At 40.3% G+C, this 21,263-nt stretch overlaps 1 protein-coding gene across 3 annotated transcripts; it reads left to right on the top strand.

Moving 5' to 3' along the window:
• Positions 1-12,891: 12,891 nt before the first annotated feature.
• Positions 12,892-20,044, top strand: cfap300 (cilia and flagella associated protein 300). Of its 3 annotated transcripts, none has more exons than XM_057857877.1 (8): positions 12,892-13,028; positions 13,113-13,194; positions 16,031-16,094; positions 16,166-16,323; positions 16,395-16,567; positions 17,749-17,815; positions 17,988-18,123; positions 19,394-20,044. In XM_057857877.1, exons 1-7 carry the CDS (start codon positions 12,892-12,894, stop codon positions 18,117-18,119), a joined length of 813 nt encoding a protein of 270 aa, XP_057713860.1. In that variant the 3' UTR covers positions 18,120-18,123; positions 19,394-20,044. The 3 variants fall into 3 exon arrangements, with proteins under 3 accessions (XP_057713860.1, XP_057713861.1, XP_057713859.1); XM_057857878.1 differs by having other exon boundaries at positions 19,508-20,044; XM_057857876.1 differs by having other exon boundaries at positions 17,988-20,044.
• The last annotated feature ends 1,219 nt before the right edge of the window (positions 20,045-21,263 follow it).

A 21,263-nucleotide genomic window follows, 5' to 3' on the forward strand; every position in this document is an offset into this window, starting at 1 on the left:
GACTGCCAGATGAAAACTTGAATCTCTCCCCGTCACACTCTCTCTCTCTCGCTCTATGAATCAGGTGAAGAAGCATCTCAGGAGAGGCAACAAGGCTGCACGGCCCATTTAAAGACACAACGTGGCTCCTCGCTCCAATCGGGATGCAATCGGTCACGCGTTAATGAATGTCAATGAGAGGCGGCGGAGGCGTGCACGTCGCGGACAAATGCGTGTGCATGAGCAAATCGGCTTGATTTGATTGAGCAGACGGGTAACTGAATTATGTTCATTTAAAAAGTCTGTCCCTCTCTATGGATTCCTGCAAATGTTCGGCCGTCATTAGGCCTTGGCTGTGCGTCACTTGGTTTTCTTTGCTTCATTAATTTGTTGACTTCCAATGTGTCTTTTTGAGGTAAGCTTTTTTAGAAAGACAGCAAGAACCAAAAGTGATATTTGCCATATGGCAAAACTGATTTTGCCATGTGGCATTTTTTTTGCTGTGTGGCAAAACGGATTTTGCCATGTGGCAAAATGGGTTTTGCCATGTGGCATTTTTTTTTTTTTTTGCTATGTGACAAAATGGATTTTGCCATGTGGCATTTTTTTGCCATCTGGAAAAAAATATTTTACCATGTGGCAATTTTTTTGCCATGTGGCAAAATTGATTTTGCCATGTGGCATTTTTTACCGTGTGGCAAAATGGGTTTTGCCATGTGGCATTCTTTTTTGCCATGTGACAAAATGGATTTTGCCATGTGGCATTTTTTTTGCCATGTAGCAATTTTTTTGCCATCTGGAAAAAATTATTTTACCATGTGGCAATTTTTTTGCCATGTGGCAAAATTGATTTTGCCAAATGGCAATTTTTTTGCCATGTGGCAAAATTGATTTTGCCATGTTGGCACATTTTTTTTGCCATGTGGAAAAACGGATTTTGCCATGTGGCATTTTTTACCATGTGGCAAAATTGATATTGCCATGTGGCATTTTTTTTGCCATGTGGCAAAATGGATTTTGCCATTTGGCATTTTTTTGCCGTATGGCAAAATGGATTTTGCCATGTGGCAATTTTTTTGCCATGTGGCAAAATGGATTTTGCCATGTGGCATTTTTTGCCGTGTGGCAAAATGGATTTTGCCATGTGGCATTTTTTGCCATGTGGCAAAATGGATTTTGCCATGTGGCATTTTTTGCCGTGTGGCAAAATTGATTTTGCCATGTGGCACTTTTTTTTGCCATGTGGAAAAACGGATTTTGCCATATGGCATTTTTTTTGCCGTACAGCAAAATGGATTTTGCCATTTGGCATTTTTTTTGCCGTACAGCAAAATGGATTTTGCCATCTGGCATTTTTTGCTGTGTGGCAAAATTGATTTTGCCATGTGGCATTTTTTGCCGTGTGGCAAAATTGATTTTGCCATGTGGCATTTTTTGCCGTGTGGCAAAATGGAACTTTGCCATGTGGCATTTTTTGCCGTGTGGCAAAATGGAACTTTGCCATGTGGCATTTTTTGCCATGTGGCAAAATGGATTTTGCCATGTTGCTTTTTTTTTTTGCCATGAGGCAAAATGGATTTTGATGTGTGGCATATTTTTTGGTATGTGGCAAAATGGATTTGGGTTTGTGGCATTTTTTGGGGGGGGGGGGGGGGTAGTGGCAGGCGGTATGGCATTTTGGGGGGAGGTATATGGCAGTTTTGCAGGCCATGCACGTCCATGCCATTGACGGCTATGCAAGTCCAAATTTTCCATTCATTTTCAATGGCAGAAAAAAATGTGTGGCTGTGATTTTAGGAACGTGTATGGTCAAAAATAACAGCCACACATGTTTTTCTGCCATATAAAAATTTCATTTAACGGACACCCAAGTCAGGCTATGCCACTGATGGCTATGTAGGTCCAAATTTTCCATTCATTTTAAATGACATGTGTGGCTGCGATTTTTAGAAAGTGTATGGTCAAAAATCACAGTCACACATGTTTTTCTGCCATTTAAAATGAATGGAAAATTTGGACGTGCATAGCCGTCAATGGCATGGACGTGCATGGCCTGCAAAATTCCCATATACCCCCCCCCCCCCCCCAAAAAATGCCGCAAACCAAAATACATTTTGCCACATACCAAAAAAAAAATGCCACATGTCAAATCTATTTTGACACATGGCAAAAAAAAATGCCACATGGCAAAATCCGTTGTGCCACATGGCAAACACCACTTTTGGTTCTCGGCCCTGCTTGCTTTTTAAGTGGTTGCCTCAACCATCAATACACCTGTCAAGGAGTATATAAAAACCTCCGTGAAGTTGGCCCCCCAATCAGACGCAAATTTATATAAAAATGATGTCAATGGTTTGTGCCGGTTTGAGCTGTAAAAAGTTTTGTTTGTGCTATTGTTTTTGAGATGTTTACAATGACGCTACCCCGATATTATATATTACATTATGTTATGTTATGTTATACAGTGGTATGAAAAAGTATCTGAACCTTTTGGAACTTCTCATATTCCTGCTGTCATTCTTTGCATACTATCCTCATTAAATATATATATATTTTTTTTTAAACTAAATGTTTGGGTGGTTTTGGTTAAAGCAGACACTATTTTTTCATCTGTGTGATTTTGACAAAGATCAGTTCAAAATCAATTCATTCCAATCTATTGAGTGAAAAGTGGCAACATTTTTCTACTTGTAGGAGACTAACCCACCTGTCGAAATGGCTACTTGTGATGTGGTGTACAGTAGTTGGAATAAATAATTAAACAAAAGTTAGTATTGCTTCGGTGCATTTACTTGAAAATGTTTTTAACTTGACAGAGGCATTCAACTGCCTTAAGTGGATGAGCAACCAAGCGAAAAATCTATCAGCATGATGCAATTTATTTTAATGAGGTGTTTAAATCATTAACTGCCAGTGACGGAAATAGCCGTCCAATCCATTGTGATTGGGAGGGTTCGCAGTGGTATAGTAAATTGTGTAAAGTGGATCTTGAGTCTAAATCATTCATTCATTCATCTTCCAAGCCACCTTTCCCCACGAGGGTCATGGGGGTGCTGGAGCCTATCCTAGATAACTGGGCAGTAGGCGAGGTACATTCGGAATTGGTCGCCAGCCAATCGCAAGGCACAAGGAGACAAACAAGCTATTACGCACACACTCATACCTTGGGACCTTAGGAGTGTTCAATCAGCCTACTATTGTAAAGACAAGTCGTGTTGAGTCTATAGTCAAGTCGAGTCACAGGTTATTCAAAGCCTTCACCATTGTTCCTCAACCCACGCACAAAGCACTCAGGTTTATCTTGAGGGAAACCTTTCTATCAATGCAAGTAAATAAAAAAAATTAAAAAAACTGCAGTGTGACGTTATGCCTTAATTGTCACAAATATTGGTGTTGCATGTCTTGCATGTTGCCTTTCGGTGTTTTCCATCGCAATAGAAGTTTTTGTTTGCAAATTAATCATCTTGGGAACTAGCACAGCTAAACTTGCCATCATGCGTCTGTTGTCTCAAGCCCCCTTTCATATACACCTGAACACCGTTTAAATCCCGTGCAGCCCTTGTATGTGAAAGCAATTTCCCGTGTTAACTGACGCAGAGATGACGCAGACATTTACCAAGTCGCGTTTTCGTATCATGTCCAGGACTTTCCCGGGAAGCGGTGTGCATGAAAGCAGGCGTCAAATTCCCGGGTAACAGAACGATGGCTGTTGACGTAAACATCATGGCGGGCTTATCGTCACTTTCTCTTTCTTGTCAGTTGGACGATAAGCAGTAAACAAACATTGCAATGATTAAATAGGAAGCTGGAAATAGGTAAATTCAACTGAAAACATAACGAAATTAAATTGCTAATGGATCGTAGCACCAAGGAAGAGAGCCCGTCGTCGATCTTTGGAAATGTGTTTTTCATTTGTTGTTACGGTCCGCAACTGCGGAAAAAAGGTTGTACCTCAAACCAGAAAACAACGGGGGGATGCGTTCAAAGGTTTTTAAATACAAACAAAAATACACGCAATCGTGGAAAAGGGGAATAACACAATAGTTCCGTGACAATTGGCCGATAAAACAACAAAACGGATACACTAAAACACCAGCACAATGTAGGGGATTTCAAAACAAGGGCGGCAGACGAACAAGCTAGCAAATGCACAAAATCTGTGAGTACAAGGTGTCGAATGGCGCCCAGCAAGTTAATATCTCGGCACTCTTCTCTTGGATTGTGTATTGGCTTCAGTTACAACGTCAGGAGCACTCCCACAACCGGTTCTGTTTCAAAACGCGTTCTGACCAACAGAATGTGACAGCCGATGCCAACCAAAATTGACGTAATGTCCAGGTTATAAAATCGTGCCAGTGGGCAACACGGGACAAGTCTGTGAAAGTGTCCAACCTGCGTCATTCGTATCTCTCCATGCGTGACAGCAATGACGCGAGTAAATACCACATCACCTTCCACGGGAATTTACCAGGATATGAGTGTTAAAGGGGCTTCCGTCTGCACTCTGATGATTGACGTGATGTTCCGTTAAGAGTTAGCTAGTCGCGTCTCGCGTCGTTGTCTCACGAGCCGAGTCACGTCTCGAGTTATTGCCTCACAAGTCGAGTCTAAAGTCTCAGACTCTGACAACTCAAGCGAAGCAAGTCTGAGTCTGCTTTTTTTTTTCTTCCAAGTCCGAGTCAAGTTGCAAGTCATCAAATTTGCGACTCCAGTCAACTCGAGTCCGAGTCCCTGCAACTCAAGTACAATTGTCTGGTGATCGGTAATCATAAACATACCTGCTTTTATTGCTTGTGGTAATTTAGTACGTAATAAAATAAAAGTATTAAAAGCAGTTACATTTCTCCCAGAAAATGATTGCAATTACAAATGCTTTGGTAGTATTATCTTCATTTATTTTGCTTGCAATGAAAAAAACACAAAATAGAATGGGAAAAAATGTTTAAATCATTATCATTATACACAAAACTCCAAAAATGGTCCGAACAAAAGTATTGGTACCATTTGAAAAATCATGTGATGCTTCTCTAATTTGTGTAATTAACAGCAACTGTTACTTACCTGTGGCACATAACAGGAGGTTGCAATAGCTAAATTACACTTGCAACCAGTTAAAATGGATTAAAGTTAACTCAACCTCTGTCCTGTGTCCTTGTGTGTACCACATTGAGCATGGAGAAAAGAAAGAAGACCAAAGAACTGTCCGAGGACTTCAGAAGCAAAATTGTGAGGAAGCATGAGCAATCTCAAGGCTACAAGTCCATCTCCAAAGACCTGAATATTCCTGTGTCTACCGTGCACAGTGTCATTAATAAGTGTGAAGCCCATGGCACTATGGCTAAGCTCCCTAGATGTGGACGGAAAAGAAACATTGACGAGAGATTTCAACAAAAGATTGTGCGGATGGTAGATAAAGAACCACGACTAACATCCAAACAAGTTCAAGATGTCCTGCAGTCTGAGGGTACAACAGTGTCAACCTGTTGGCGTCAGAATGAAAAGGGACTCTATAGTAGGATACCCAGGAAGACCCCACTTCTGACCCAGAGACATAAAAAAGCCAGGCTGGAGTTTGCCAAAACTTACCTGAAAAAGCCAAAAACATTTTGGAAGAATTTCTCGGGTCAGATACAGTGGGGAGAACAAATATTTGATACACTGCCGATTTTGCTGGTTTTCCCACTTGCAAGCCATGTAGAGGTCTGTAATTTGTATCATAAGTTCTCTTCATCTGTGAGGGACGGATTCTAATACAAAAATCCAGAAAATCACATTGTATAATTTTTTAATAATAAATTTGTATTTAACTGCATGAAATAAGTATTTGATACATTACCAGCTAGTAAATATTACGGCTCTTAGTTCCTTTTTAAGAACCCCTCCTGTTCTCCACTCATTACCGGAAGTAACTGCACCTGTTTGAACTTGTTACCTGTATAAAAGACACCTGTTCACATGCTCAAACAAACAAACTCCAACCTCTCCACAATGGCCAAGACCAAAGAGATGTGTAAGGAAATCAGGGATAAAATAATAGACCTGCACAAGGCTGGGATGGGCTACAGGAAAATAAGTAAGCAGCTTGGTGAGAAGGTAACAACTGTTGGAGCGATTATTAGAAAATGGAAGAAGTTCAAGTTGACGGTCAATCTGCCTCGTTATGGGGCTCCATGCAAGATCTCACCTCGTGGGGCATCACTGATCATGAGGAAGGTGAAGGATCAGCCCAGAACTACACGGCAGGACCTGGTCAATGACCTGAAGAGAGCTGGAACCACAGTCTCGAAGAAAACCAACGGAAACACATTACGCCGTCATGGATTAAAATCAGACAGCGCACGCAAGGTCCCGTTGCTGAAGCCAGTGCATGTCCAGACACGTCTGAAGTTTGCCACTGACCATCTGGATGAACCAGAGGAGCAATGGGAGAAGGTCATGTGGTCGGATGAGACCAAAATCGAACTTTTTGGTCCAAACTCGGCTCGTCGTGTTTGGAGGAAAAAGAAGGATGAGTACAACCCCAAGAATACCATCCCAACCGTGAAACATGGAGGAGGAAACATCATTTTTTTGGGGCTGCTTCTCTGCCAAGGGTACAGGACGACTGCACCGTATTGAGGGGAGGATCTTGGCTGACAACCTCCTTCCTTCAGTGTGAGCCCTGAAGATGGGTCGTGGCTGGGTCTTCCAGCATGACAACGACCCAAAGCACACAGCCAAGGCAACTTAAGAGTGGCTCCGTAAGAAGCATCTTAAGGTCCTGGAGTGGCCTAGCCAGTCACCAGATCTGAACCCGATAGAAAATCTATGGAGGGAGCTGAAAGTCCGTGTTGCCCGGCAGCAGCCGAGAAGAGAAGATCTGCATGGAGGAGTGGGCCAAAATCCCTGCTGCAGTGTGTGCAAACCTTGTCAAGGACTACAGGAAACGTTTGGTATCTGTAATAGCAAACAAAGGTTTCTGTACCAAATATTAAGTTTGATTTTTGTGATGTATCAAATACTTATTTCATGCAATTAAATGCAAATTTAGATTTAAAAATCATACAACGTGATTTTCTGGGGGGGGGGGGGGGGGGGGGGGGGTTGTATTAGATACCGTCCCTCACAGTTGAAGAGAACTTATGATACAAATTACAGACCCCTACATGCTTTGCAAATCGGCAGTGTATCAAATACTTGTTCTCCCCTCTGTAAGACAAAAGTAGAGCTTTTTGGGAAAAGGGATTTCAACAGCACCTTTGCATTATTTTGCTTAGGGTCCCCAAATGGCCTGGGCCGGCCCTGCTTCCATACACTAAATAGAAACTATCAACTGTTCTTTTTGAAGGAGCTATTAAGTTGTCTTCAACGAATATTTGCAAATGATCCACAAATTGGAACGCTTATCAGCATGATATGTGCCCTTTTATCACCTAAACATACTTTTCTAACTGAGGGAGGTGATTGATTGATATTTGTGGATGAATCACCTGTCAGCATGTCACAGTGCCCGGTAGTTTAATACGTCAATGTACACTAGGTTACGAGAAAATGACATTAATTAGCCCTTAGCGCGCTCGCGCTAATGACTTACTGACAAAACGGGCTGGCTAAGGTCATTTTGCGATTGCAGTGAGAGACTGAGAGTCCCTAAACTCCTCGCTATTATTATGTCAATTATTTTTATCGTACATAATGATTTGCAGTGTCAAATCAGTAAGTTTCAAGGACATTTAAAGCACAAAATTGAAGTGTTTGCAGAAGATGTACATAAAAGCATTGAAGTTTTGGGGTTATTTATTTGTCAGAGTCCTGTAAACAACAATGGGGGCTTTAAATTTAGGAATGTGTAAATTTCACAACAAGCCAAGGTAGTCTGTGATGCCTTGAATCCATAAAACACAGTCAGTGTCAAGTCAGTAACTCTACAAAATATTTAAAGCACCGCATTGAAGTATTTTCAGAAGATGTACATAAAGTTAAAGAGGCGGAGTGTGACTTTTGTGGGAGAGTGGGCAAAACATGTTGATGACCCCGAAACGCAGTGTCAGCAATAACATCGCTGAGTTGTTGAAACTTTTGAAAGATTAGGCTTAAAGAAGTTCTACATATCCATCTTGCCTCCTCAGGTGTAGTTTTGGCTTAGCAAAGCAAAACTTATATAAATATGAAATATTTTGTACGATTCTTGCTCAATTCATTCATTTTTGTTGTTTTCTTGCTTTACAACTTTTGTAGACAATATTATAGCGGCTAGGTCACTGAAGAATTTTTCACATAAGGCTTAATCTTCAAGTTAGCGGGGGTTTTATTGGTCGGTGGATTTGATTTTAACAAAGTCCGTGCAGTTTGTCAGTCTTGAGTGGCTAAGCTAGCACGAGTTAATGGTGCCTGCTTAGGACAGATCTAACATAGTCAAATGAATTCAAAACGCAGATCATTGTTCAAAATACTTACCTTTGATGTCACACCAAATTGCTGTGATTCATTTCATTCTGCAGGACTATTTTTTTCCTTAGTTTTGATAACTTTATCTTGAAAACACTATTGGTTGCATGGGTCATCGGTGAGTCTCATGCATGCATACATACATACATATGTTGTTTTTCGATTGGTATGCTAAGCAGGCAAATTTGTTGAAATCAACTCCACCAACTAATTAAACCCCAGTTTACTCAAAGATTAGGATTTACAGTGCCCTCCATATAAGGCCCTGGGAACCTTGTTAGGGTGCATGGCATCGCGAATGCTTTGAAATACCAGGACATTTGAAATCAAAATCTGTTGCCCTCTGCCCGAAAGCTGAAGATGGGTCGTCACTGGGTCTTTCAGCAAGACAATGACCCTAAACATATGGCCAAATCTACACAGAAATGGTTTACCAGACACAAAATCAAGCTCCTCCCATGGCCATCTCAGTCCCCAGACCTTGTTTTGTTGGCAAAAGGGGGTTGTACAAAGTATTAACACCAGGGGTGCTAATAATTGTGACACACATTATTTGATGTCAAATAATTATTTCTTTATGTGGGATTTTTTCCCCACTGAATAAATGCACTTGTATTGAAGGTTGGATTTTTCTCTTTTTTCCATTAACGTCCCATATTATTTGAATTAAAAAAAAAACACACATCTTAACCAGGGGTGCCAATAACTATGGAGGGCACTGTATGTCAAAAATTCTGAACTTCCCCTTTAAATTAATTTATAGCCGGGGTCCTCAATTACCGGACCGCGGCACTCCTCTCTGCGGACCCAGAGCAAATGGCACTTTAAAAAAAAAAAAAAAAAAAAATTATTTTAACATATGTTATTTGTATCAATCGTTGGTCTATCGCTATGTGCTACTATTCTATCGCTAAATTCTGTTTCATTTTTAGTCAAATATTATCCATGTTCCCACTTCTGTTATCATCTTTATGACAACGATGCGCTGATTGGCTGAGAGAGCGTGAATGGATACGCTGATTGGCCGAGAGAGCCTGCATGCTGCTAGCTAGAGTAGACGGAGGGCAGCAATGTGAAACACGAGTCGCACCCGGCACTTTGCAATCTTTTTGTTTACATGCTACCAGTAGAAGACCGAATCCAACAAAATGTCATGCTCAAAGTTAACCAAGGGAAGAAAAGTGGACAACGAAAATCGCTGTTTCAATGCGGAACTGACTGAAAAATGTGCGTCCATTTTACCAACTGCAAGTACCAAACCAATAACAGTTGCTCTGATTAAAGTGAAAATGTGAAACGCCATTATGTTAAAGAGCACAGCTATTTTGAAGAGAAGGCAAGAAATTAACAGGTTGAAGCAGTCATATCAAGAGTCAAGCAAGGTTATTGTTAAATCTATGACACAACAACAAATTGCAACAGAGTGCTCATTCAGAGCATCGTGGGTGTTGGCCAAACATAAGAAGCCGTTCTCTGATGGAGAAATAATAAAAGAGTGTATGACTGAAGTGTTTGCAGCAATGTTCAAAGGAAAAGAAAAGGAGGAAATGACAACAAAAAACAAACAAATCTCACTCTCAGATTCATCAACCATAAGACGCTCTGAAGTACTGGCTGATGAAGTGAGTAAACAGCTTTGTGACCCCCAAATGTCATTTCTCTCATTGAGCAGTGTTTTACAATTAAAGTTACTGATAATAATTATTATGTTTGACCTTAATGACAGAGCTTGTCATTTATGTTCTGTACATGTAAACATGTTCTGGACTACTTGCACTTGTTTTCTTTTTTATTCAAACAGTGTTTTACAGTTACAAAATGTACTGTCAATAGTTATTGTTTGCACAATAATGACAGATCTTGTCAATTATTTAGTGTACATTTATTTAAGTCAAGAAAATGTTTTGTTAATCTATTTTTATTTAATCAGAATGTTCATTGTATTTTTGTTTGGTCAAAAGAAAACCAGTTTTATCACCTTCTACCTGCCTTGTACTTGACCGACATTAATAAATGGACCCATGCTTGTATGACAAAAATGATTGTGGACCTTCAAGATTTGTATTTGAGGACCCCTGATTTATAGGAAAGTCAATTACATTCAATTACATTTTTCTGCAACCAGGGGCGACACTGCCCCATCCCCACAATCTCCGCCAATGTGTTTTGGGGATATTTATTTCTCAGAGTCCTGTAAACAACAACGGGGGCATTAAATTTAGGAAAATGTAAGCTTCACAACAAGCCAAGGTAGTCTGTGATGCCCTTAAAGTGCATGTGACACGAAAAAGCATGTTTATTTCATAATACACGCGGTATTTTATGCTCCTGAATGATATGGACCGCTTGGATGTGTGTGGAAGTGATCGCTATATTTATTTATTTATTTTAATCCCGCGCCATGAAAATGAGTGACTTCCGGCAACAGTCTCGAGTTGAGGAAGAGGGCGCTGTGACGTGTACAGTAGAAGGAGTCCTCTTCACTATGCAGCCGTACTGTTGTATGAGAAGAACTATGGATTCGGCTGATTTTGCGGATTAATACATTTTTCGCATCACGCCAGCCAAACGCCTGCAGAAAAAATCTTGCTGTATGAGGGAGAAGCGTGTGCGCCTTTTTGGAGTTTCAAAAGGTTCCCATTCACCATGGATATTGGCCAAAACAAGTCCTACCACTGTGGGACCATAGGACATACGAGGAAGTGAGTAACCATCTTGTTTTGTATTATGTCAAATACTGGGATCATTTTAATACGGAGGTGGGTTGCATTTTGTGACTGACATGCTCCTTGTCGCACATACCCCCGCCGGGCGAGCACTATACTTGGCTTTTGCACTCTTGGTGTGCCCGATGTTCTGTCAAATTTTCCACCCGATCAGAAATTGCAACTTTTTGTTAAAATTAGCCGCGAATACAGCGATTACAAAGTAAACACTACAAACTTTCTTTAAATAAAGGACTACTTACGTTTGATCATTGATAGGCATGTAAAAAGCTCTCCTAATGCACATTAGCTGCACGTTAGCTGCACAGCAACTGCAGCCGCCCGTCTCCGGGGAATGAACTGTAAATTGCTCTCCGCCGGGCAGTTTGCTGATCAGCGAAGACAATCGACAACCCAGTCGTCATGTCAAAAGTTCTGGGCTAGTTATGTGTGATTTTCCGCTTCGAAGACTTTGAAACATCACTCGGTTCGGGTTAGCATGTCGGCTAGCTGTCACGCCTCTTGGTTTGTTTACATTCTCCGAAGCTGGGGAAGGGAAATGACATAAACCCGATTTAGGTGTCATAAAATATCGTTCGGGAGGTGCGACAGTAAAGGTGAAGTCGACAGTTTTGACCATTATGGAGTAATTTTGCCATGTCGTCCTGAATAAGTGCGTTTTTATTCTTTCATATTCCATTTAGCACAAGACTGTTATTTGTCATGACCATGCTATTTATTCAGCAATTGGGGAAAAATACTTGGATAAAAATAATATCCTCTAAAAAATATTGAAGTAGAGAGACAGAAACAATGACATTTTGCAGCTCTTCGTCGCGTTTTTCTCGTTGTGAATAATTCCCCCTCGACGGGCTGACTGGTCCTTCTCAAGCCATTTATTTAGCTATTGGGGAAAAATACTTGGATAAAAAGAATATCCTGTAAAAATATTGGAGTAGAGAGACTGAACAATGACATTTTGCGGCTCTCTTCGTCGAGTTTTCCTCATTCTGAATAATTCCCCCTCAATGGACTGCATACTAAATCAGGTGAAATCGTGACTCCGCTGACGTCATCCACCTGTTGGGGACGCTAGAGCCCTATAATGGTAGGCGTGGCTAACCGGCAGATTAAAAGACTAATTTCTCGTCATCTGTGCTTTGCTAAATTGTTGTATAAAGTTGAATCGTCTCAAAATATTATTCTAATTCACATAATAATGCTATTTAAGACTTTTTTTTCTCATGTCGTATGCTCTTTAATCAATAAAACACCGGGAAATGGATGTTAGCCTCTTTACATGGCTCAGCGGTTTCGTAAAATGATGGCTGCCAACAAGCCGAAACTGTCAAAAGAAGTTTAGGATGCACATTGAATACTTTCAATAATGCTGGCTCAGTGGCTTGGAAAATTTACTTCAGTATGTGCCAGCCATGCAGAAAGTCGTTATGAGTTTATTACCTCTACCAAGGACGTAATCAAATGGAATGCGAGGTGGGGGCTATTTATTTGGAATATTTCTGATTAGTGTAGTGTATTTATTTATTTATTTATTTATTTATTATTGAAAGAAGCTTCTCGAAAGTAGAAGTTTGGGCGTCCGTTGTCAAGGAAACGTAAAGTGAAAAAAAGAAAAGAGCACTCACTTCAATTGAATTTCGTCAAACTGCATGAGGCAAACATCGAGCGCTCATTGGCTACTGTGAGCAAACTCGTTTCTGATTGGTCTGTTTTTTTTTGTTAGCTAGACTGAGTTCTTCTTTTCATTAGCTATCTTCGTATGGATTCAGTAGCAACGCAATTTAACATGTCCGGAGACAAAAACGATTTTGAACAAATTTTTACTTTCCGTCCGAATCCCTCCAGGAAGTTTTCGTTTCTGGAAGATAAGGAGACAGTTACTCTGTTGATGAAATGGTAAAACTCAAACGTCAATTAATGTATTTCGTTCTGTCGCCATCTTGTGGGTATTCGAATGTAGTTGTTTTTTGCCTTATTTAGGTCCATGCATGGGAGGCTCTCGTCACAAACGTTCATCTTTGACCAGAAATTTCACCTTTACGATTGCGATAGGTTTGCGCTGGTAAGTCATGACGTCACTCACATTCAAGTAACCTGAATCCACTATTTACATTGCATATGAACCTGTTAAAATGACAATATGGCGATATAACAATTATCGATACATGGGGTCAGGAAATAATTCAACAATATTTTACAATAAACAGAAATTCAAGTTTTTTTTTTCATTCATCTGCTGTCAATTGAATTGAGTTTATCACCAGTAGACGTCCAATCTGTTGGAAGTGGGAGGGTGGCAGCAAATGAACATTCGTTAATTCGCTGCCATCCCTCCCAGTTCCAACAGATTGGACGTCTACGGCAGTCAATGACTAACAACGAGTTTAATTTTGCGGCATTTCAGGTCATTTGCTGTTGATTTTAAGTCACTTCTTATTGATTTTGTGGAATTTCTGGTTCACTCCGTGTTTATTTCGGGTTACAATAGGCGGCGTTTGGCTTTTGTGGCGGGGGGGGGGGGCAAAAATGTTGATGACCCTGAAACGCAGTGTCAGGAATAAAATTAACTTACAAGATATAGGCTCGGATAGTAGCTTAGCCCATGCTCGTACATACAGGCATCCCAGCTGTGTGTGCATGCGTGAGCATGCACGTCTCTAAGGTGCTAGTCACATGATCTGTTTTAAATTTTAATCCATTTAATTTTTTATTTTATTTTTTTTTTTTCATTTCTTTCATTTTTGTTGTTTAATTTATTGCTTTAAAACTTTTATAGACACCATTTACCGGCAAAGTCTTAATTTTAAATTTATATATTGGAAAGTAAATTACATGCAAAGAAATTTTCGGCCACCGGGGGGGGGGGGGGGGGGTGGTATGCCTCAGTGTATGGTTACAGAGCAGGATGTGACCCGAGAATATCCCCAAATGAGGAGGCAGTGGCTCAAACTCAACAGGGAGTGACATGTAAAGACCCTAAAATGAACAAAAAGTTACCTGTCAACGCCCCGAAAATCGGAAAGACTGGCTGCAAATGCTCTGGTTTCGAATGAACCATTCGCCCATCCCAGTCTAAATTGATTATACGTCCAGCACTGTCAATGGCAATGAATCCAGAGGAGTCGCAGCCAGTCTTCCCGGTTTTGGAGGCATTTAAAGGTCACTTCCTGTTCATTCTAGGGCATTTACAGTTCACTTCCTATTCATTTGGGGACTTTCCCGGGTGATGTCCTGTTCAGTAAACCATAACCAACAGGAGGTGAGCCGTAGATGCCCAAAAATCAACAGGAAGCTACCTAGAAATGCACTAAAATCAACAGGAAGTGACCAAAATGACCTGAATGACCTACCTCAAAATGAACACATTGCCTCCCATTGACGGTCATAAACGTTCAATTAGGCATGTGCTGGTATAAGATTCTGACGGTATGATAACCTAAAGCCAAAATATCATGGTTTCACGGTATCACAGTATTGAAGTTACAGCTCTAAAATGTGTTACCTTGAGATATCTGGGTTAAAAAAACAAAACTTTTTTCCATTGAACAGGATTTTTATTTTTCAAAATATATTAGCAAACTGGAACATAAGTATATTGTTAAGTTTAAAAAAAAAAGAAATATTCTAAATAAAATTAAAATAAATGCAGTCCTTTAGGTGAACCTAAACCCATAGCCACAGCTCAACATTTTTGCCATCAGAACAAAAATAAGTGAATTATTTTCCATAAAAAGCACGTGTGTATGACTCGTATCTTGTTTACATTATGCACACACTCTTTCTCAACAGTTGCCAGAGAAAAAAAAAACGTTTTACCAGCGCTAGACACACTAAACATGCTGGAGTTAACTCTCGTAGCTGGTGGAATACATTCATGACAGTGTTTACTAACCTTTAATTTTGTATGAATGCAAAATCATATTGGAGGTATTGCCTCCTCGGTAGCCACCCGCCACAAACATGTTTTAAATATCAGTTGGCCCCCTCCTCTAAGCTGCGGCCGTCTGTATTTTTTTCTGTAGACGAAGTATTCCCATACCAGTGATTTCGTTTTTTTCAATGGGGGAAAAAGTTCGGGAGTTTCACCTCCTCCAGCCATTGTGTAGCACAGCTGACTGACTGACACTGAGGAACAATCAGTGAGGGAGGGTTGAGCCTTTAGGGTGCAAGCGAGGGATTTCTTCTTGCATTGTTAGGACATAAAAAATGGCTAATACCGTAGGGACAGTATGACAGAATTTTTTTGCGGTTTAGAAACCTTAACATTTTCATACCACGGTATACCTTGAAACCGATAATCGGCACATGTCTACGTCCAATCCATTTGAAGTGGGAGGGATGGCGACGAATGACATCTATGGCCGTCAGCGGCAACCAATGCCAGGCAATGAGTTCATTTTAAGGTAATTCATGTCATTTCCTGTTGATTTTTGGTCACTACCGTTTCCTTTTAGAGCATTTATGGGTCACTTCCGGTTGATTTTGGGTTACTGAAAAGAAAGTGACAAAAGAATGTCCCCAAATTAATAGGAAGTGAGTCAAAATGAACAGGTGGCCTTTAAATTTCCACAAGGCTGACTATGAAAGCACTGGTTTCAATGCCATTAACAGCACTAATCGTCCAATCTAGTCAAAATAAACTGGATGTCTAGCGCCGTCAATGGCAACCAGTGAGCTAACATAGACACTATTCTAATGTAAGATTTTGGTAGCAAACTCTTGGTTCCTTTTTTTTTTTTAAGCAGTAACGATACGTTGAATCTTGGTGGGAGCATATCGATATCTTTTGGGCTATAAAGTATCACTATATATCACCTTTTCGATATATTGTCACACCACTAGTCACAATCGTTCATAATAATTACTGCATTTGTGTGTGTTTCTGTCTCTCCATGCAGTGCTTCTTCACAGACAGCAGTGTTTTATCCAGTTTGAAGACAACGATTGCCTGGGAATCTCTCAGTATGCGCCGTCATCTTATTGTCACTCGAAGGTAGTTTTCTTTTAGGTCTGACTCTTCTTTTTCCTCGCAGGCAAACCAGTTACGTCAGTCAATGTGGAGATAGTACCTTGCACTAGGGTCTCCATGGACTTATTTGACCCCATCTACACTTGTGGCATTGTGGCGCCCTCAGGCCACATCGCCAGATGCTTCCACGATTACTACCCGGACTATGACAAACTCAGAGAGGTTAACCTTCCTTTTTGTTTTCACCACTTTGTTGGTTTTCCCTCCAACCAGATGTTTTGTTTTGCCTGCAGATGCTACAGGATGAGGACTCTGAGAACTATCACGTACTGGGGAGCGCTGAGCGAGGGGAGTTCCTGTTCCGTCTATTCAAGCACCTCTGCTTCGGAGGGACGTTGAATCAGTATGAAGAGACCGTCGAACCTTACATAAGCGTCACCAAGAAAATGTACAAAGAGCTCATCAGGTACGCTTTGAGGGTCAAATTGTGGCTATCCTAAAAAAGTTAGTAAATGTATAAAGGCAGGTGGCTTAGGATGTGTGCTGCAAGTGTTCCTCAAAATACTCAGCAGATAAGAGTTATAGGCAGGGGCAGAGCCACCAGGGTGGCATGGGATTGCAACTGCCACCCTAAAAGACAGCCTTGGCACCCTAGTTGGCACTAATAGAAAAAAACCTCCAGTCAACTTGACTTTTACTACCATCAATTAAATAGTGGTTTCAGTGATGATACTTATAATTACAATAATAATAATAAAAATTTGGGCTGTCAAACGATTAAACATTTCAATCAAGTTAATCACAGCTTAAAAATTAATTAATATTAATTAATCACAATTCAAACCATGTCTGTTCAACTAGCCGTGTTAAGAAAAAGATCGTTTCCTGCTCCGCCCAAATGCATGATGGGAAGTTGAGCAACCATGACTGTTGGTAGTGGCTGCCAGAGTTTAAGCCAATAAAAGGTGCAGTTCAATGAACACCTGTATCCACTTGCATTTATCTGCCTTTTTGCCCTTAATGTGCTAAAACGGCGTCATTGTAAACTCAAATATTTTAACATGATTAATCAAAGAAACTAATTACCGCCCGTTAATGCGATAAATTTGACCCTAATAAAAATATAAAAAACATTGTCTGAAGCTAAATTAATCGAAATCAGTTTGTAAATACAGAAAGTACCCGGGTTACGACATACCCGATTTACAGGATTTCAACTTTACTACAAACACATCAAAACTGATTTGTATTTTTTTTTATTCCTCTATGTAATTTGGAACTGACTGTATTAAAATGTCTTCATAATTTTGTATTAAATCGTTCGAAGGCCTTTGAATCGAATTAATGATGTATAATACCATCATAAGATAATTTTAAAAAATTCTTGCCCCCTTCTCATCCCCTCCCAAAATATTTGTCTAGATCCGCCCCTGATTATAGGATACTTAAAAAACAAAAACAACAAGCACCCGTAAATACAGGAAAACATTTCATTCTACAACTAAATGGACAAAACAACAAACACTTGTTGAAGAGTGACCAACTAATTTTTTGTTGTTGGGTGGTATCGCTCACTGTGTGGTGGTCAGGTGCACTCGGACCACCTCTGTTGAGTAACTAACCGTCGTTCATCTGTTTTCCCTTCAGTGTTCAAAAGGATCCAGAAAACAAAAAGATTGGTGTTGTCTCCACAGTGCTCAAAGTCCATGTTTATGTAAGTCTTGCTGGCGACCAATCCCGGTTGTAGTCTTTCTTTCTCCCAGAATACGCTGATATGGGCTTCAGTTCCATGCAACCCTTAACAGGATAAGCAGCATATAGAAGAAAATCCTGAAGATAAAATAGGGCAACTAACTTCTTAAAATTCTGTGCATTTTCAAATTTAGGATGAGTCAGGCCAGTGCCACCCGGGGGAACGGGAAAACGAGCAGATGTTTTCTTACCTCATCGTGGACCCCTTCAAACGCCTCGTGACACTACTCTCCCACTCTCACGGTGTTGGAACCATGTCCCTTTGACAAGGTGAATGATCTCTGATACGTTCAAAACACAAGATTTTGTGGCATAATTTCTGTGTATCAGCACACATCTGGAGGGACAGTAAATTGTATTGTACATTGGCGTGGCTCGGGTCTCTCGGGGCTCCAAGCCAGAAACCCATGGGGCCCCCACCCCACCCGTGCACGTTGAACAAAAAAATTGGGGCGCACATGATGCTAATAAACTAGAAATCTGGAGAAAATGCAATGGTAGCTTTGCTGATATGGTGGGTATATCGGGTCACTTCCTGTTGATTTAGGGGCATTCCAGGGTCATTTTCTGTTGTTTTGGTGACGTTTCAGGGTCACTTCCTGGGCAAAATGAATAAAGTATTAGGGCATATCAAAAGAAAAACTTGACAGACAATATACTGTGTACAACATTTTAAATAGCAAACAATTTAAAGCAGCACGAGGTAACTTTCCAATCTTTATAAAAATATTTTCATAACATTTGTGATAATATGTCGACTGACAACTAGTTGAACGACACCTCTTTTATACCTTGAAGGGGTTTGTATCGCTTTCACCAGCACTAATTAACTTTGAAGAGGGTGGCAGGAACCCTGCCACACAAAAAAACTACAAATGTGCCGACCGCTTTAAGGCATACATCACTTCCCCCTCTCCCCATTCATTATAAAGACAATGTCAGTCGATGCGAACTCTATTGCGCGAATTCTGCAAAGATGGCAGAGCAACAAAAAAGACAAAATGTTTTGTTTGAAGAGGAAAAACAAGAAAGGCTACCAGGACAGAATAAAAATTGGCCCGACTTTCACTTGCTGGTGTGACGCCCCCTGCCCCTCAGCCGTTCGGACAGGGTGGTGGGTTAGCCACACAGTTGCTAAATGCTAACCGTCCTATGCTATTATTTGGCCACAACTAGATTCATTACCTTATTACTATTCATGCTTCACACAGCCCTGGAACCAGAAATTTTGTTTAATTCATCTGCAGGCGACCAGGAGATTGATTGATTGATTGATTGATTGATTGATTGATTGATTGATTGATTGATTGATTGATTGATTGATTGATTGATTGATTGATTGATTGATTGATTGATGATTTTACTACACTTTGCGGGTGTGCGCTGGTCCTCGTGGGAAACACAGTCTTCCTTAAGGCAAAACACTACCACATTTGTCGACCGGCGTAGCTTAAATCGACCAAAACTGAAAAGCTACCAAGTGTTGCTTTATAGTAAAAATAAACAAATTAAAATAAAATAGACGTCTCGAAATGTGCAGGGTCCAATGACAGCTTCAAGTGCAGGTTGCTACGATAGATGGGCTGGAGCCCCACAAGAGAGGTTTGTTACTTAAGGGTTAGGGTTAGTGAGTATGTGATTCTCTGAGTGTCAGATAAAAAGACAGCAGGTTGGTGAGATGACCATGCAGTGGTGATAAGAAAGCCAGGGAAGTGACATCAAGGATACCAGAGATGTCCATGACGACAACGGCGCAGTCCATTGGGAAACAACAAAAGTGCTTTGGCCTGGGCGGCGCAGAGATAGTTGGGAGCAGTGAGGATAACAACAACTTGCCGGATTGGCGCGACACGAGATAAAATAGGAACAAACCCCATCACTAGATGTCCTGGAGCCCGATTACAACATTCGAAGATGGCGTCGTATTCCATTGGCATGATAATTCCTGTCGCCCTGACAACAGTAACGCACGAACTCTGCTGCCCAACCCAAGACTGCTGACACCGCTGGATAGATAGCCCCTCCGATCTGCCTCCCCGAAGCCCAGCACCTTCAAAAAGATGAAACATTTCCATACCGTACTGGCCCAAATATAAGACGGCCCTGATTATAAGATGACCCCCTCTTTTTCAAGACTCAAGTTTGAAAAAAGACTTTTTGAACACCAAATGAATTTTTATACAGAAGATAATTACAGTACATCTGAAACAAATGATTAATGTCAATGGGTTTTCCCATTGGCAGTGTATCAAATACTTGTTCTCCCCACTGTATATGTATGTATGTATATGTATATGTGTGTGTGTATATATATATATATTTGAGAGAAAAAGCATGTTATTTTGCCTCATTCAAATCCTAATATGAACATTTAATTATTTAAACTAAAGTGCAATCACATTCGGAATCGTAAATGAATGGCTTCTGGTTTTTGAAATGTAAATAAACCAATCTATTGTGATAAAACAACAAAATTGCAATAACTGCATTACCATCAAAGTGAAGTCTAACTAACTGTAGTCTTGAAACAAATCTGAATAAGGAAAATCATTACAATAAAATAATGCAAACTGGTTAAACTTGAAAGTAGCTGAGATGTCATGACAGAACATCGCTTCAATGATATCTGGCGCCATCTAGCGTCGTGAATGGGTATAATGTCTAGACTGCGAATATAAGACGACCCCCACCTTTTCAGTCTTATTTCAATGACAAAAACACCATCTTATATTAGGGCCAATACGGTAAATATTCAACTTTGTTTGGAGTTTTTGTTGAAACCTTTCTTTCAGCTATCAATATTGGAGTCAGATCAGTGGTAAGAGTAAGAACGAACGCAGGGCATTTGACGCATGGCCAACAATACAATGTCAGTTAAAATGGTCAATTCTCCTTAAGGGCCCCTTTATTGGCCAGGACCCCAATCAACTGCCTGGCTTGTCTGTCCGCTAACCCTGCCTCTGATATTATTATATACATTAGAAAAATGCATAAATCATAGTACAAGTAGCAATTGTTTTGCTGGATAATAGAACAGAGAAGAAGCATTTTTAAGACGGTGAATCTATGCCCTTTTCATTTTTTAAAGTGGCAGCAGTGTGTTGGGTTTTGAAAGGTTACTCATCATCCCCACGGGTTCACACGATAACACTGCTCTTTCATTTAAAAGCAAAGGTGAGCTAAAGCGTGCAGCCGAACAATAATGTCATAAATAATCCATTTTTTCTCAGATGATGTCTTAGTTCTTTTAATAAAGGTGTTTAAAATGGGACTGCCTCCAAATTATACAGATTTACAGACTAAAAATATGTCTTGTATAAATAGTGGTTGTGTCCCATGTAATTAACTTGAATAGAGAATTTTTATTGAAAGTCATGGTAGTATACAGACTATCAGAAGAGAGATATTTT

Source organism: Corythoichthys intestinalis, chromosome 14 (assembly GCF_030265065.1).
Source record: "Corythoichthys intestinalis isolate RoL2023-P3 chromosome 14, ASM3026506v1, whole genome shotgun sequence".
Taxonomy (NCBI): domain Eukaryota; kingdom Metazoa; phylum Chordata; class Actinopteri; order Syngnathiformes; family Syngnathidae; genus Corythoichthys; species Corythoichthys intestinalis.

What these genes read in the sequence shown, in the direction of transcription:
- cfap300 (XM_057857876.1), top strand. Translation starts at nt 12,892, where the DNA reads ATGGATTCAGTAGCAACGCAATTTAACATGTCCGGAGACAAAAACGAT. An exon ending in GTTACTCTGTTGATGAAATG is followed by an intron (nt 13,029 to 13,112) that starts GTAAAACTCAAA and finishes TGCCTTATTTAG; the next exon opens with GTCCATGCATGGGAGGCTCT. An exon ending in ATTGCGATAGGTTTGCGCTG is followed by an intron (nt 13,195 to 16,030) that starts GTAAGTCATGAC and finishes CTCTCCATGCAG; the next exon opens with TGCTTCTTCACAGACAGCAG.